Source organism: Neopelma chrysocephalum, unplaced genomic scaffold, assembly GCF_003984885.1.
Source record: "Neopelma chrysocephalum unplaced genomic scaffold, ASM398488v2 Primary Assembly neopelma1_97517, whole genome shotgun sequence".
Taxonomy (NCBI): Eukaryota; Metazoa; Chordata; class Aves; order Passeriformes; family Pipridae; genus Neopelma; species Neopelma chrysocephalum.
This window is the reverse complement of record NW_020926159.1, coordinates 14,258-31,108: the sequence shown is the minus strand read 5'-3', so window position 1 is coordinate 31,108 and position 16,851 is coordinate 14,258. Positions and strand designations below refer to the sequence as shown.

Here is a 16,851-nt window from a genome sequence, read left to right as displayed (position 1 = left end):
TCCCCATGCCTGGAGGCGTTCAAGAAACGACTGGACGCGGCAGTCGGTGCTTTGGTCTAATTGACAAGGTGGTGATCGGTCACAGGTTGGACTTGATGATCTCAGAGGACTTTTCCACCCTAAATGACTCTGCGATCCTGTGGCTTTACACCCTGATGTCTCCCCTTTAGTTCCCTTCCGCAGCCACCAGCGGGGGTGACGGGCTGCGGGCGCTCCCACCGGTTCGAGCCGCGCTTTCTCCAGCCCGGGCTGGGGTGAGCTTGGCCGAGCTGAGCTTGGCCGGGCTGAACTTGGCCGGGCTGAGCTTGGCCGGGCTGAGTTCGGCCGGGCTGAGTTCGGCCGGGCTGAGCTTGGCCGGGCTGAGCTTGGCCAGGCTCGGCTCAGCTGCGCTCGCCCCGCGGGGCCACCCCGGGGCGGGGCGGGGCGCGCATGCGCGGTGGCGGCGCTGCCGGAGGCGGCGGCCGCGGGACTCGGCGGCGGGAGCGGGAGCGGTGAGTGCGGGCGGTGGGAGCGGGCGGTCCCCTCCCCACGGACACCCCCCCCCCGCCCCCGGGACACCCCGCCGAGGGGCCCCTGTGGGTGCCCACTGAGGTCCCGGTGAGGTCCCGCTGAGCTCCCGGCGAGCTCCGGCGTCCCCGCGCGGGTACCGCCGCTCGCTGCATCCCCGCCGCGGCAGGAGCATCCTTCCCCGCGGGGGCTGTGGGATGCAGTGGGGAGGCGGTGGCCGGTGCCTGGTGCTTGCAGAGACCCCCAGTGCGGGTTCTGCAGGACCTCGGGGTGCGGCGAGATGCGGGATCTCTCGCTCCGTGCCGAGCACAGCCGTGGTCCATGAACCCAGGCTTGGTCCAGCAGCCAGGTGGGCGCTGGGGAAGAGCATCAGTAGGGGAGGAGTGCGCAGGGAGATACGAGTTTTGCCTTAAATTTCCCCCTAAACCCCTGTGACCGGTAGCTCAAGGGCAGAGAGGTGGGCAGTGTTTTTCCACCGTGTTTGTTTTTAATGGCTGCGGGAGGATTTTCCTTGAATGACTTTGACCCCCGGGATGTTCTTGGAGGCCGCGGGAAGGAGACGCGCAGTTCGGCCGTGAGGTGGGAGAAGAACCAGCTCCCGGTGTTTGCTTTGGAGCTCCTACCTGCCCCTTGTGCCTGATGCACCCCAGCTCGTGTCTCCAAAGGGTCAACGAGGGGTTGTTCCCTGCTGATCTTCTCCAGGACTCTTCGGGGTCATGTTCCCCTTGGATCCCATCTGGATTTTTTTCCTGGCTGAAAATACCACAAGCATCTCACTTTTTTGGGGGAAAAAAAATACTGTCTTAAAGTGTTCTGGTTTTCTTTGAGACAAATACGTAGATGTATAAGTTTGGGTAAACATTTAACAGTTGTTTGCTCGGTGTCAAACTGATTCCTCTCCGGAATGAGCAGGGTGGGGTATGGAGCATCCCAGTAGCTGCAGTGGGGTGGGAAGTGCCACAGATCCTACACTGGGCACACAAGACCAGTGGTCCCTGCTCATTAAATAACTGCGCAGCTCCAGCAGTTCATCCCCAGGCTGCTTTAGCTGGAGCACACAGGTTTTTTTTCTGGGATGGAGAGGTGCATTTTGCTGTGGGATGATGTGGAATCATCACTTCAGAACTGGGAAATGCCCAAGAATGTTTTAGGTGCCGTTACTTTGGGGGTTTGACAGGTTGGATGGGGCTTGGAGCAACCAGGTGTAGTGGAACCCTTTGGCAGGGGGTTTGGAACAAGATCCCTAAGGTCCCTTCCAGCCCAAACCATTGTAGGATTGTGTGATTGCCAGCAGAGGATTAGGATAGGGATGAGTCTGATGCTGCCCTGGCAGCAGCCGTTGCAAAAGAGCAAAGTCATGAAAAGGTCGTGAAAAACGATGAATCCAGCAGGTCTGAAGTCTGTTTTTGGCTGCTGCCAGGGCAGGGAGGGCACAGCCAGCTGTGAATTCTACCAGCACATAATGCTCCTGCTTTGGTGTCAGGGTGAGGGTAGTTATACAAATTGTTGCAAACAATTCCTAGAAACCCACATCTTGTGAGGCCAAACCACACGCTGTTACACATTTCCTGCTGCTCAGCCGGGGAAGGTGTGGGTTAACTCAGTGCACAGTGCAGGGTTTTCTGTTTCCTGGGCACTAATTGCTTTTATTTAGTTTTGCTGAAGCTGTGGCTGGAGCCTCTGGCCAAGCAGAGGGTTGTTCCCTGAGGATGCAGGGAGGGATGGGCAGTGTAAGCTGAGGACAAGGGAGGTGCCATCATCAGGTCACGTGTGTGCACTTGCAGCTACTTGCATGTCTTGAGTCAGGCACCAGCTTAATTTTTATCTGCCAGTGTCAGGCACCAGCTTAATTTTTATCTGCCAGTGTCCTTGGTAACCCTTGTTCCTGGGGTCGGACCAGCAGCCCTTGAATTGCATAAATAATTTATTTAATAAATCCCTCCAGAAGAATAAATTCCCAGGAAGGCTGCTGGAGACTGCACATTTGATCTGCAGCTGCACAGATGTGGCCACACCTTACATCCTCCATCTTTCATAGAATCATGGAATGGTTTGGGTTGGAAGGGACCTTAAAGATAAGCTTGTTCCACCTCCCCTGCCACAAGCAGGGACACCTTCCACTAGACCAGGTTGCTCCAAGCCCCGTCCAACCTGGCCTTGAACACTTCCAGGTAGTAAGGGGAAGCTTGCTCCCAGCTCCCCACCCCCAACAAGTCCTTGGGATTGTGCAGGATTGTAAGCATGTGGATGCAGCACAGCCTGCATCCCTTTTTTTGGGAGGAATCCACCATCTGGCTCTTGCTTGGGGCTTTGTAGCCCCAGGAAGGGCATCACTGCTGTCACTGCAAACCCAGAACCTTGCTGGGAGAGGCCGTGGGATTAAATGGGAAGAGGTCCCGCATAGGGACAAAGACTTTTAGTGCAGGGAAGAGGAGAGTTCACAGCTCCAAGGGGTTGGCACAGAGCTCAGTCTCTCCCTGGCAGCCTGTCCTCTGCCCGCAGCAGCCGCCGTGCTCTGCATGATTTATATACATTTTTTTCGAGTGACCGAAGCTCTAAAATCTGCGACCTTAAAAAAAAAAAAAATGTTTTTGTTCAAGAGGCTTTTGTGGATGACAGCAAAGCTGAGCAGCCTCAGCCCAGAGGCTCTTTTGGGGACAATTCACACCCCCAAAGAGCACACAGCCAGTTTGGTTTGGTTGCTCTGCCTGCAGGCTGGTGGTTCCAGGGTTGTCCCACCAGCAGGGAGGGATTTGCTGGCTTGTTGAGGTCTTCCTGTGTTAGCAGGAGTTCCCAGCTCCAGCAGATCTGTGCTTAAGGAAGATTTGTGATGAAAGAAATTTAGGAGGTGAAAGTGGGATGCAGCTGCAACAAATGCAGGCTCCTTTTTCAGTCAGCGAGGGGGGAAAAACCCCAGGCACTTCCCTGGCACAATTCCAGCTTCTGGAAATGGGTCAGTCCCACTCCATCAGTGGTCCCTGCATGACTGAATATAGCAGGCGGGGACTGGTGGGGGTGGCTGGACCAAAAACAAGCCCAGGAGTGACACTTCAGCCACCTGATGGTCATTGACTGGGACTGTGTCCTGATCTGGTTTAATTCCTGGTGTACTCAAGGTGCTCCATCCAGGGATTTCACACCCACCTGAAATCAAGCCCCAAAGCATCAGGCACTGTGTTAGTTGTGTGTGGGGAAAGAAAGTGGTGAGCAGATGAGGAAAGCACAAACAGAAAAGAATTAGCGAGATCAGGAAGAAAAGGTGTAGAATATTACCTTGACCTTGAGCAGTTTTTGATATGGGGGGACAGATTTGCCAGAGGAGATAATTCTCAGCCAGGGTCTGTGAGTAGAGATGGTGAATATTATCATTTTTGCATATGCCTGGTGCTGCGGGTGGGTTTGTTTTTTTCAGGAACTGAGTGTATTGGCTGTGTTATCAGGAGCATCACCGAGCTTTAACCGTGGTTAGGCATGAGGAAACTGCAGCAGTGTTATCACAGCAAATCAGAAATGTGCCATTCCCTGGCATGGTTTGGGACTTAGCACAGTCCAGGAGTTGTTCCTGGCAGACAGTTTGTGTGTGGCCACCCATTTCAGGGGTGCAGCAGCACAGGAATGGCCAAGCCAGCCTGGTGAATCTCATAGCTGAGGACTTGGTGCTGTGAAAATCAATCCCCCCACACCTGACGTCTGGCTCAAGGTTTGGATTCTCACAGCACAGCCACAAGCCTCATCCAGCCTGGGTTTCCACTGCCCTGCTGGGCTCCCCCAAACACCACAGACCTCGGGAACTCCCCCTCCTTGGTGGGATGCTGTGGCTTTGCTGCGGGGACACTGTGTTTGCCAGCAGCTTTGTTTTGCTCCATCCCCTCCAAGCACAGCGTTCCCTGTGCCGGCTCCGCTGCTCTCATCCCCTGGCCTCATCCCAAAACTCAGGCAACACTGAGCCCATGTCAAGAGGCACTTGCTGCTCGGCACGGCTGAGCTGGCTGCTGGCCCAGCTCACTCCCAGGCCAGGAATTGCAGGGGAGCTGACATTGCCGTGGCTTCCGTGGGGGATCCTGCCACCTCCCGCCGGCTTTCATGGCTCATCTCCCGGCATCACGGGACATTCGTTTCCTGAGCAATACAGGCTTGGACAAACCCTGCCTCAGCCACACACTGTGCATGTTGTATGTGTGCACAGAAAGGCAGAATTTGAGCCATTTTCTTTTATTGGAAATTTTCCACGAGGCTACTTTGACCCTTTTTCTCAACAGGTTACTTTAAGGGTTTTTTTAAGGCTTTTCTAAGGGTTATTTTAAGACTCGCCCTTCAGTAAATCACATCACATCACCTTTTGCCTTCCTGAGCATCCTAACCTGTGCAGGGCCGTGTTAGAGGAGTGATTGCAATTGTGCTGATGTAGATGTAACAGGGTAGGCAAGTGTGTCAAGGGAAATAAAATCTTCTGTGCAATGCACTGTTAAGTAGTCCCAACACTGCCTGGTGCATTAAGAGCACAATGTCTAGTTCTCATTAGGCAGATGAGGATTGATATCCCCATTTCATAGATGGGGAAGTGTAAGCCCAATTTACAGATGCCACAAGCACCTGGCACCTTTCTGGTTGTGGGGATTTCCACTTCTTTTTTGTTGGAGTGCAGGTCAGTCCTTCATAACCTGCTGCCTGCTCAGGGAGGGCTCGTCCCTGGCACAAACCATCAAATTGTAGAATTGTAGAGTGAGTTGGGTTGGAAGGGACATTAAAGCTCATCTCCTTCCACACCCCTGCCATGGGCAGGGACATCTTCCACTAGACCAGGTTGCTCCAAGCACCATCCAGCCTGGCCTTAAACATTTCTAGGGATGGGGCAGCCACAGCTTCTCTGGGCAACCTGTGCCGGTTTCTGAGTGACACCCAAATAAATCCCGGGAACTCCCTGTGGAGATCTAAGCCCCATGTAAAGCCCAGTAACTCCCTGCAGGAGGGAGCTGAGTGCTGTGTGTGTCTGTTGCAGTTCAGAGGAAGGTTGGCACCTAAGCCTGTGGCAGGAGAAGGATGCTGATAATACTACACTACACGGGAATTGCTGCTTCAGGTGGTCCGTGGTCTCTTAGTTCCTCATCACTTGTGAGGCCTTTCCAAAACACCAGGCAGAATGGGATGGGGGAGCTGGCACTGTGCTCCCAGGGTGGTCTTTCAAAATTTGCCCTCCACAAATGGTTTAGTTATAGGAGATATTCGTGCTCAGGGAGAAGCAGCCTGCAGGCAGCAGGATTTGGGATGGGGCTTATCCATTGCATCTGAGCAGGGTGCAGCCTCTCCTAGAGCTGATCTGCTCTCTGTCATCCTGGTGCTGTGGGAGCTGCAAGACCAAAGTTAACCCCGTGTAGGAAGGGGTCACAATAAAACCCCAGGCTTCAAAATGACCTGGAGTCCCTCCAGGGCCTTTTGCTCAACTGCCATAAGAGAGGAATTCAGGAATGAATCACCTGCAGCTCTCCAAACCAGTCAGTTGGCCACCGCTGTTATTTTCATGCTGTCCACAGCCACTTCTTTTTTTTTTTTTTTTCCTATTTTAAATGCAATGCATTTATTAAAGACTTCCCCACAGCTGAGTTCCCCCAGTTCTCCCTGCTTTGTTTACCAGGAATTACTGCCTTTCTGGGAGCCTGTGTAAACCTCTGATGCCTGAATACTAGTCTGCAAACAAATATATCACATCGGTACAGCCTCAGTCCCAGACAGTGGAGGCTGAGGCCAGACCGGTGGGAAAATCAACTGTACTCTGTAGGAAATTTTCTCATTCAAACCCTTCCATCAGACTGTGACCAAAAAGCAAAAGAGCTGGGAAAAAGCTCGGGTTTCCAATTACTCTCTTCAAAAGGGAGAGAAAAAATTGGAACGGGATCGTTCTCCTCCTGTGCCGAGGGTTTTTATTGTGGCTGTAATGATCCAGCCTGGCCATCATCCACGCCCTCCTTCTCGCCTTGCAGCTCCCTCCGTGAACAAACGATACTTGGTTGCTATTAATTGGGAGCAGCCAAAATAACTGAATCCCCCGGAGATGGGGGGTGAGGACGGAATCTCAGCGAGACACCCCGACGATGAATGTGGCTTTCAGCTGCTCCTACGCCCCCGAGAAGGGAAAAGAATAAGGGCTCTGTGAAAGTGAAACAGCCAGTGCTGACCTTGGGTTTCTGGGTTGGTGGTTTTTTGTTGTTTTTTTTTCCTCCTTTCTCTCCCTTTTCTAACGTTAATTGCTCGTCGCTTTGTGCATCACATGATCGCTGGAAACTGCCAACTCGTTCTCACTCGTTAATGTCACAAGGTTTAAAATAAGCCGTCCACCAGGTTCCTGATTTAATGCTGCGTATCAGATGTGTTTCTTGTGATTTCGGGCTGTTATTTTGGAAATCTCTGCCCCCCAGCCTGTTTAAAAAACTGGCATTTTCCAGCTATGAAAGCCTGCCTGGAATAATCTCTGCTGTCGGGGAGATGTGCAGTGTGTAACCTCTCAGAGCTGTGTTCGCTGAGCTCCGGGGATGAGAGACCGTGGCAAAATCCTGGCGCGGGCACACACGGTGCAAGCCGGAGCCAGGCTGTGCCTGGGACAGACACTGCCTGTCTCCCTCATACCCCTGTCAGCATGCAAAGCAGGCAGGCCATGGGCTGTGGAAGGGGTGATGTGCCCCTTGCATTCCTGTGCATCCATATTCCCAGGCTTGATTGCCGCCTTCTTGTGTGTCTTCTGGCTGCCTTTGCTCTTTATGGGCAGGTTTCAGGAGATGAGCGCTCTGACCCTGCTCCCTGTGCAGGTCTGTGCTGTATCAGAGATGGTTTCCAGTTCCTGTTATCTTGGTATCCATTCTAGCATTAGTCTGTGTCCACCAAGTGCTGAGGAGCTCCAGCATGTTCTGTCTCCTTGTGCCTCACCACCATGATCCTAAAATCACAGAATGATTTGGGTTGAAAGGGGCTGTAAAGCTCTTTGTGTTCCCACCTCTGCCATGGGCAGGGACACCTTCCACTATTCCAGGTTGCTCCAAGCCCTGTCCAACCTGACCTTGAACACTTCCAGGGATGGGGCAGCCACAGCTTCTCTGGGCAACCTATGCCAGGCCCTCACCACCCTCACAGCCAAGAATTCCTTCCTAATATCTAATTAAATAATCTAAATTCCTAATATCTAATTTAATCTGATGATCCCCATCAGTGCTTAATACATTTTTGGAGGGCTTTCCAGCATTGTGGTGGGATGAATGGGGATGAAGAGTCAGTCCTGAGCTCCCTGTAGTAGGCCCAAATCCTTGGACCATGCTTAGTTAAAGGGAAGCTGGGAGCTGTTGAGCAGGGGTCCAAGCCCTGTTGGTGAGTTACAACGGACCAAATGCTGGGAGCAGTGTAGAACATATTATGACACATTAATGGACAGGGCAGAGGAGCTTAGGACACACAAAGCACTTCAGAGTCTGTACTGTCACCTCTGCACAGGGCAAAACCTGTGCATGAGGCCTGGGGAACATCCTCTGGAGAGAGCAGGTGCCTTGGTGCTGCAGTGACGAGACGCAGTTGGTGTGGGAAGGGAGCTCTTGTCTGTGCATCCAGACCAGGAAATCAAACACTGTCTTAGTACAGACACATCCATAAAATCTCCATGTCCTTCCTACCCCGCTGTGCTCAGCCTCCAGCCTGTCTCTGGCCAAATCATCCAGAGGAGATCTGGGATAGTAGAGGGTGAGTACTGGAGTGTTGCACAGCCAGGGATGTTCCTGCTTGGGCTGTGCCTCATGCTGAAGCTCAAGTCTAAAGTAGTTTGGATGAAAGTTGGGTGATGAGGCCCTGGCACAGGTTGCCCAGAGAAGCTGTGGATGCCCCACATCCCTGGAAGTGTTCAAGGTCAGGTTGGATGGGGCTTGGAGCAACCTGGACTAGTGGGAGGTGTCCCTGCCCATGGCAGGGGATTGGAACTGGATAATCTTCAAGGTCCCTTCCAACCCAAACCATTCCATGATTTATGAATGAGCCTTTCTTTCTCCATTGTCTGCAAGGAGCCAGAATAGACTGGCTGTACATTAGGACTCAGGAGAGGGAGTGATGGCTCTTTTTCACACCATCCCCTCATAGGAGTGCCCCAGAGTCAAAATTTGCCTTGCCTCCCTAAATTTTGGCGCGTAACTCCACAGGGATATACGAGCTGCTGAATGAACTGTGTGTCACATCACAGATCAGACCTGCAGACCCTCAAGAGAGAAACAAAATCTTTGTGAGTGTGCACAACATCAGCCCCCCAGCAAGTGTGCTCTTTTAAGTCTTACACATCTGTGAAACTAAAACAGCATTTTCAGGGACCATTTTTCCCTGTTGAGGCTAAGGCAGCTCCATCAAACTCAGCGGACAAATTCCCCTGAGGCAGACGGGGAAAAAGAAAACCAGCCTTGAGAGGTGCTAATGGAGAAAGCCTAGAAAGTGCAGGGCAGAAGGATTTTGCTGGAAAATGAAACTTAATTATGACAGTTACCATCTGCTAGAATAAGGAAGCAACATGAAAATATTTTGTCTCTTATCAGAGGTTGTGGGTTGCAAGAGGAAGTGGGACTTGTCACCTGGTTCAGAGTCTGCTCTGACTTTGCTCATGTTGTCTCACTTTGGGACTGCCAGGTCCCACTTCCCTGCTTTCAGAAACTCTCTTGTGGTGTTTGACACTGTCCTGTCCTCTGTATCACCAACCTGACATGGGTCTCCCATCATAGAATCACAGAGTGGTTTGGGTTGGAAGGGATCTTAAAGCTCATCTAGTTCCAACACCTTCCACTAGACAAGGTTTCCACACAAACTATTGCTCTGTGTCACCTCTGGCCAAAGCTGGTATCTGATGCAACCAGGAGAAAAACACACAGTTTCCTACACTCAGGGAAAATATTATTTGCATGCATTTAGTTTTGCCATGTCCATCCACTGCAGCTCCGGTTGGGTGCATGGAAGATTAGGAGTCAGATCCCACTCCTGCAAACCTGCACAGGAATAACCACAGCCCTGCAGAGTCTGGCGGGGCTGCACCAGCATTAATTTTGGTTCAAGCATGGGCATCTGTCATGAATTCTCCTCTGTTTTGTGTGGCATAAACACCAGAAGGGAAGAGAAATATCCAGGTTATCGGGGAACAGAGGGCTGGGAGGTGTTCTCCAGACATTAGGATCCTGCTGTGCCCTGAATCTGAATCTTTCCAGACAGAGCTTAGGAACTCTGGAAGTTGCCAAGGAGCAGAGCAGGCAGAGAAGTGCCCAGCAGTGGGTTCAGCCACTCTGAACATCCAGACACATTTCTGCCAGCCCCTCCCAAAGCTCCAATGCTGTACCCAAACTGCTGCCAGCCTGGATGCAGTGCCTCTCATTCTCCATCACCTCCCGGTTCTGATGCTTCTTACATGTGGAGGAATGAGGGCTGCAGGTTTGGGATTCTGGATTTCTCCACTTCTCCCTTTGCCAGCAGCCCCAGGCATGTAACCCATGTGCAAGTTGTTTGGTGGGGAAGCCAAGCTTTTTTGCAACCTCCATAGTTTGGTTGGGACCTCTTCACTCATGTGCAGACAGGCAGGTTATTCCTTAGATGATTAATTACATCCCAGTTTTGTCCCTGAGCATTTTGTTCTGGGGCGAGGGGTGAAAAATCCCCTTCACAAATCATCAGGTGCTTCTTGCACCCCCTTGTTGGCAGCTCCTGGCTCCTCCTGAACGTGCTCCAAGCCCGAGGAAGTGAGGAGGAAGGTCAGGCTTGTGACGTTGCTGTTCCCATCTGACATAGGCTGAACTGCAGGGACAGGGCTGTGCCATCCTTCTCCATAATGAATTTAGGTCTACTGGCCAGAGAACAGGTATCCCCTAGGAATCCTGTACTCCCTCACACCCTCCTCTAACTCCCCAGGAGACCTCGTACCCCTAAACTCACCTCATATTCGTAGAATCATGGAATGGTTTGCATTGGAAGGGACCTTCAAGACCATCTTGTTCCAACCCTCTGCCATGGGCAGGGACACCTTCCACTATTCCAGGTTGCTCCAAGCCCTCTCCAACCTGGCCTTGAACACTTCCAGGGATGGGGCAGCCACAGCTTCTCTGGGCAACCTGTGCCAGGGCCTCACCACCCTCCCAGGGAAGAATTTCTTCCTTATATCTAGTCTAAATTTACCCTTTTTATCAGTTTAAAACCATTCCCCCTTGTCCTATCCCTCCAGGCCCTTGCCCAAAGTCCCTCTCCAGCTCTTTTGGAGCCCCTTTAGGCACTGGAAGGGCCTCTCAGGGCCCGCATCTTGATGGTGCCACGGTTAATCCCACAAGGAATGTCAGCAATGCATCACCATTAACATTTCCTCTTTCTCCCCTCCCCTCAGAGCACAAAGACAACATTCCCTGGTGCCTGGCAGCGGGATGACAGCCATCCTGGAGCGGATCAGCACGCTGTCCCTCAGCGGGCAGCACCTCAGCCGGCTGCCCCGGCTGCTGGAGGATGGCTTGCCCAAGATGCCGTGCACGGTGAAGGAGTGTGAGGTGCCGCAGCTGTTCCGCGAGCCCTACATCCACTCCGGGTACCGCCCCACCGGCCAGGACTGGCGCTACTACTTCCTCAGCCTCTTCCAGAAGCACAACGAGGTGGTCAACGTGTGGACTCATCTGCTGGCGGCGCTGGCCGTGCTGCTGAGGTTCAAGACGTTTGTGGAGGCTGAGCAGTTGCCCGTGGACGCGTGGTCCTTGCCTCTGCTCATCTTTGTCCTCTCCTCTGTCACCTACCTGACCTGCAGCCTCCTGGCCCACCTGCTGCAGTCCAAGTCGGAGCTGTACCACTACACCTTCTACTTCGTGGACTACGTTGGGGTCAGCATCTACCAGTATGGCAGTGCCCTGGCTCATTTCTACTACAGCTCCGACCAAGCCTGGTACGACAAGTTCTGGCTTTTCTTCCTGCCGGCAGCAGCTTTCTGTGGCTGGTTGTCCTGTGCCGGCTGCTGCTACGCCAAGTACCGGTACCGACGGCCTTACCCCATCATGAGGAAGATGTGCCAGGTGATCCCAGCCGGGCTCGCCTTCATCCTGGATATCAGTCCCGTGGCCCACCGGGTGGTTGTGTGTCACCTGGGGGGCTGTGAGGAAGATGCTGCTTGGTACCACACGTACCAGATACTGTTTTTCCTTATCAGCGCTTATTTCTTCTCCTGCCCCGTCCCTGAGAAGTACTTCCCTGGCTCCTGCGACATCGTTGGCCATGCCCACCAGATCTTCCACACCTTCCTGGCCATCTGCACCCTGTCACAGCTGGAGGCCATTCTTTTGGATTACAAGAACAGGCAGGAGATTTTCCTGAAGAGACACGGGCCTTTCACCGTTTATCTCTCCTGCATCTCTTTTTTTGGCTTGGTGGCTTGTAGTGCCATCACAGCTTACGTCCTGCGGCGCAGGATCAAGGCCAGCCTGGCTACAAAGGACTCCTGAGAGTCACAGATGTGATGGGCATGGCATCACCAGACAAAATCAACAAAAAGGGGGCATAACATATTAGAGACGCAGCTGTCTTATTTGCCTAACACGCTGTGACTAACCGGGACCCTGGACTCGGGTGGAGGGCTGGACACTTCATGCTGGATGCATTTTCACAGCAGGGATTGCCTTTTGCCATCTGGGGAGGGGGGACATGGAGTGTTTTAAGGCAGAACAAGTCATTGAACCAAGGATGCTGGAATAGGCAGAGGTTCCTTGTTCATTCTGGTAAAGCTGTGGGTGATACACTGCTCAGTGTCAGGGAGAGCAGCCTGAAGGCTCTGAGACTGTAGAAGGGTCTGCCAGGGCTCAGAACCCCATGAGGAACTCAGCTGGATGTGATGATCTCTCTCTGGGCTTTGCCATATCTGTGGGAGAACTGTTCCTATCAAAGGCAGTAGGAAGGTTTCAGGGGGAGTTTACGTTTCTAGGGTTCAGCTGTGAGGGCACGTGTGGCACAGTGGCTGCCACAGTCCATTTCCTGTTCCAGGTTCTCTCTACAGTCCCCTTGTCAAGTATGTCAATGCCAGGTTGCTGAGGTGACTTTGACAAAACATCTTTGGAGACTTAGGCCTGACCTGGGGTCCTCTGGGACAAACTGGGTTTGTATCATCTGTCTAGGGAGGCTGACTGACTGACCTGCAATGTTCATGCAGTGTAGAGTAACTTGGATGTGGTCTGTTTGATGCAGGAAAGGCTCTGATCCTCCAACAGTCCCACTGTGGTCATGGCCAAGAGGGCATGAAGGTGAAGGAGTCTTTATTCCCCTCTTAATGGTGCTTTTTGGGACACCAAACAGTCCTTAGTGAGCCTTGTGGGAAAGCTGACCTTGAAAAACCAGGGTTGCTTTTCTCTGACCAATTGGATTGTGACTCTGGCGTGTTTTTATCAGCACTGGATGAAGGTAGAACAGCAAAAGGCAGGAGCAGGGTGACAGGATTAGGGTCCTGTGCAACCTTGGGATGGGTTTGTCCTTGGGACTTGGTGATTCCTGTGTGGAGTAGCAGAGATAGTGGTCAGGGACACTTGAAGTCCACGGGTCACTCCTGTCCAAGGTGTAGCAAAGGTTGGGTTACTGTGACCCCCACTAGATGAGTCTCTTCTGTGCTTGCTTGGGGGGGAATTTTGGATATGGAGCCACCGAGGAGGTATAAATCCATGCTGAAACCAAGGAATACGTGGGATCTATTCCAGCCATGGATTTGTCTCAGTGAACCCAAGGGCAGGCAAATGAATCGTGATTGCTGGTTCTGAGCAGGCAGAGTGTAGGGTTGGGGATATGGTTTGTGAGGACAAGCACTGATTTCTGCACTTGATCTGTGGTTTAGCTCTTGAGGTGTGTCTGTGTTTTGTGTACTTGCCTGTGCACGTGATTTATTATCCAGAAAGGCATTGCCTTTGGATTTTCTATCTGCAGAGCCTCCTAGTTGGGTTAAGATTCACCTGAAGGAAACAGTGCTGTGCTGCTGGAGGAGCAAGGTGGGCCAGACAGAGGATCTATAAATAGGTGACAGAAAACAGATCTATTAATAGATGCTTTGCTGGTCCTGTGTTTTGTGGATAAATTTGGAACTCATGGCCCTATAGACAAATTAAATATAGAGGGGGAGGGAAGTAAGTTGGGAGTATAGGAGAAGAAATCATAGGAAAGCCTTCAGGAGGTCATCTACTCCAACCTTTCTCATCAGTCTGGGCCTCCTGGTTCACATCCAATCCATTTTAGAAGTTAATTACTTCATTTCTTCTGGTGTTTTTGATAGTATGGCCATGCTGACCTAACAGTAAATCTGTCTCAGGGGAGTGGCAAGTGGGAATGGTCCCACTTGCACCTCATTGTAGCCCTTCCCATGCACATCTCACCATGGAGGGAGCTGGTGCTGGGAGACGGAGCATCGAGAAACCAATCCTACTGAAAAAATGTCAGTAATTTGGGCTGGTTTTAACTTTGAGCCAGCTCACTTGGACAACACTGCTGCCTGCAGGGAAGGGCTGGAGTGGAGGCCAGCAGCAGTCCCTCCTTGCATGGCAGCTGGCTGCTCAGTTAGCCCAGCTGCACTGATGGGCTGTTCCCTCCATGGCCCCTCTGGCTTTGCTTGTGAGTCTCCACCCAGTTTGGGGAAGGGCTTCCTGTGGGAGCAGAGATTTTTCTCACAGCCTTTTGGGGTAGGTAAGGCAGAATAAGGCACTGAGTGTAGAACTGGCTGGATGGTATCAGGAAGAGGTGTAAATCAGGCTGGTCCAGAGCTCATTTCTGGGATAAAACGGAGAGGGATTGGGCATGGCTGCTAATAACAAACTTGCTCTGCTGCTACCTGGAGTTACACTGGTACCAAAGGAAGGGATCACCCAGGTGTCTCCTCCTCTAAGGGTTTAAGATGACATGTCCTGCCCGTGTCAAAGGAGAGTGAGTATAGTAATGTCGTCTAGTTCAGGGACAGGGAGAGGTGCCCACATGGCTCTTTTCCAAGGTATTTTTGGTCATATGCCTTCTCCCTGGTCGAGCAGAAGTGATACTTCTCCTCTGGAGCAGTTGTGTGACAGTGGAGGTGTCTTTGCACACTCTCCCGTTTCCCCTCAGGTGACGCCGCTCCCGTCCCCACGTGGCCCTGCATTCCCACCTGGAGCTGACCTCCTGGTTACTATGATGGGTGGATGGGGCAGGGACCTGCCATATGGATCTGTGCTGCTGTGAGGATGCGCCCTTGTGTCACAAGGGGCTCGCCAACACTGGAGCTTCCTTCATCCCTGTCTCCATCCTCCTCCTCCCCCTCCAACCAGCTCATTTCTTTCCTTCATCCCTGTGCCTTGTACACCTGGCTGCCTACCTGGGCAGGCTCCACATGCTGTGCAGTCTGCTGGGCCTCAACTGGGAAGTGGCTGTGGATGCCCTCTGGAAGCCCTGCCGTTGATCCAGAGGAGACCAGGGCTGGATCCAGAGAGAGCAAAAGTGTCACTGTGATAAATACTCAGTTGTCTGGGAGCTGCTCAGGCCTTTTCCTTGGCTCAATGCTTGGAGCACGTCTCCTTCCATTCTGGTATTCCTCAGGAGGCAAGGTCAGGAAGGATGTACCCATGGCCAGGTTTTGGTGAAGAGCTGACCACCAAAGGTTGAGCACACCTGAGATGCCAAAGGGACCAAGGTTCTAATCCTCTCTCCCAGGAATCTCTTGTCCTGAGACAGTATTCTTGCAGATCTTGCAACCAGGACAACTCCCAAGCATTCATCCCAATGTGCCTTATGCTGTTTCTCTTTCGGGATTCATGCTGAAGGAAGCTGAGGATCAGGGGCAGCCCCTTTGCTGTCTGCTGGTCCATGGTTGCTCTTTACAGCTATTTCCCACTGACACGATTTCCTTAGTGTATGGAGCAGGAGGGGAGGATGGAGACAGGTGCCTTAAATTTGTATTTATGCCTAATGATTTGTGTAATGAGGCAAGGACGGGTTCCTCATGTGCCTTGCAATTTACAACTTTTACTGACAAGATTATTTTTAAGCACTGTTTGTTACTAAACAGAAGTACAAAAGAGTTTGTATTTTTTTTTTCCTCTGGGAAACAGGGAAGGGTATGAGTGTTCCATATTAACCATTCCCTTCCCAACTCCCATCTGCTGACTTTGTATTGTTGAAAACATTGACAATATTTTAAGCTTTGTACTGTACTGATCTTTATTTAAAAACCTTAGTGAAAAAAAAAATCTGTGAAAGCAAAACAATTTGTGTGGTGTGAAATTCCCAAATGCACAACTACAGAAGGTTATGAGTCATTAGGAAGAAAGGGTGATAATAATTATGGAGAGGATATATTAGAGTGGATAATAATTATAATAATGAACAATAGGGAGTGGTTTCATCTGTGCATCGCAAAGCACTTTCCAGGTTTCACGATAACTATTGGATTTCATTACCTTTCCACAAGGGAAGTGCAGAATGGCTGCCCTGACACTGATTAGAGGGATTTAAGGTTATCACCCAAAGCCATGGAATGGTTCAGTTGGGAAGAGACCTCGGGGGTCACCTGGCTCTGCTCAAGCAGGGCCACCCAGAGCTGGCTGCCCAGGTCCATGGCCAGATGGATTTTGAAGATCTCCAAGGATGGAGACACCATCACCTCTCTGGGCAACTTGTGCCAGTGCTTGGCCACCCTCAGAGTAAAAAACTGTTTCCTGATGTTCAGAGGAACCTCCTGTTCCAGTGTGGCCTTTGGTCCTGGGCACTGGAACCTGACACAGAGCCTGGCTCCTTCTTCTCTGCACCCTCCAGAGGTTCAGGGATTTATATACATTGGTAAGATCCTTTAAATATTCCCTGACATGATGGTCTTCCACTGAGGTACGTATTCCTTGTTCCAGCCTTTTCCACTGGTCTCAAGGACCTGGGATTCCTGAAGGCTAGTGAGTAAATACTGAGGTGAAGAAGGCTTTTCCATGTTCTGTGTAACCAGCTCCCACACCTTGCTGAGTAATGGGCCCACATTTTCCCTAATCTCCCTTTTGTCACCCATGTACCTATAGAAACCTTTCTGGTTGTCTTTGACATCCCTGGACAGATTCTAGTTGGGCTTTGCCTTTCTTCATCTCTGCTCTCAGATTCCTTCCTATCCATGTCCTTGCTTTCACCTTCTCTGTGGTGCTTCTGTGTTTGAGTTTTCCCTGTTTATCCATGCAGGCCTGATGGCATTTTTGCCCAGCTTCCTGCTCGTTGGAATGGACTGCTCCTGAGCTTGGAGGAGGTGACTCCTCCTCAAGCCTTATCCCATAGGACTCTACCAATCAGGTGGAGATCTCAGCAGAGACCAAATTCTTCTCCTGAAGTCCAGAGCTGTGAATTTGG

General features: G+C 51.6%; 1 protein-coding gene across 2 annotated transcripts; it reads left to right on the top strand.

The window, feature by feature from the left end:
* The first annotated feature begins 456 nt into the window (after positions 1-456).
* PAQR8 (progestin and adipoQ receptor family member 8) lies at positions 457-15,731 on the top strand. 2 transcript variants are annotated; one of them, XM_027672688.1, is made up of 2 exons: positions 457-491; positions 10,880-15,731. In XM_027672688.1, exon 2 carries the CDS (start codon positions 10,917-10,919, stop codon positions 11,973-11,975), a length of 1,059 nt encoding a protein of 352 aa, XP_027528489.1. In that variant the 5' UTR covers positions 457-491; positions 10,880-10,916; the 3' UTR covers positions 11,976-15,731. The 2 variants fall into 2 exon arrangements, with proteins under 2 accessions (XP_027528489.1, XP_027528488.1); XM_027672687.1 differs by having other exon boundaries at positions 489-597.
* Positions 15,732-16,851: the final 1,120 nt, after the last annotated feature.

Excerpts from the sequence above, each read along its gene's own strand:
- PAQR8 (XM_027672688.1), top strand. The coding sequence starts at position 10,917 with ATGACAGCCATCCTGGAGCGGATCAGCACGCTGTCCCTCAGCGGGCAG.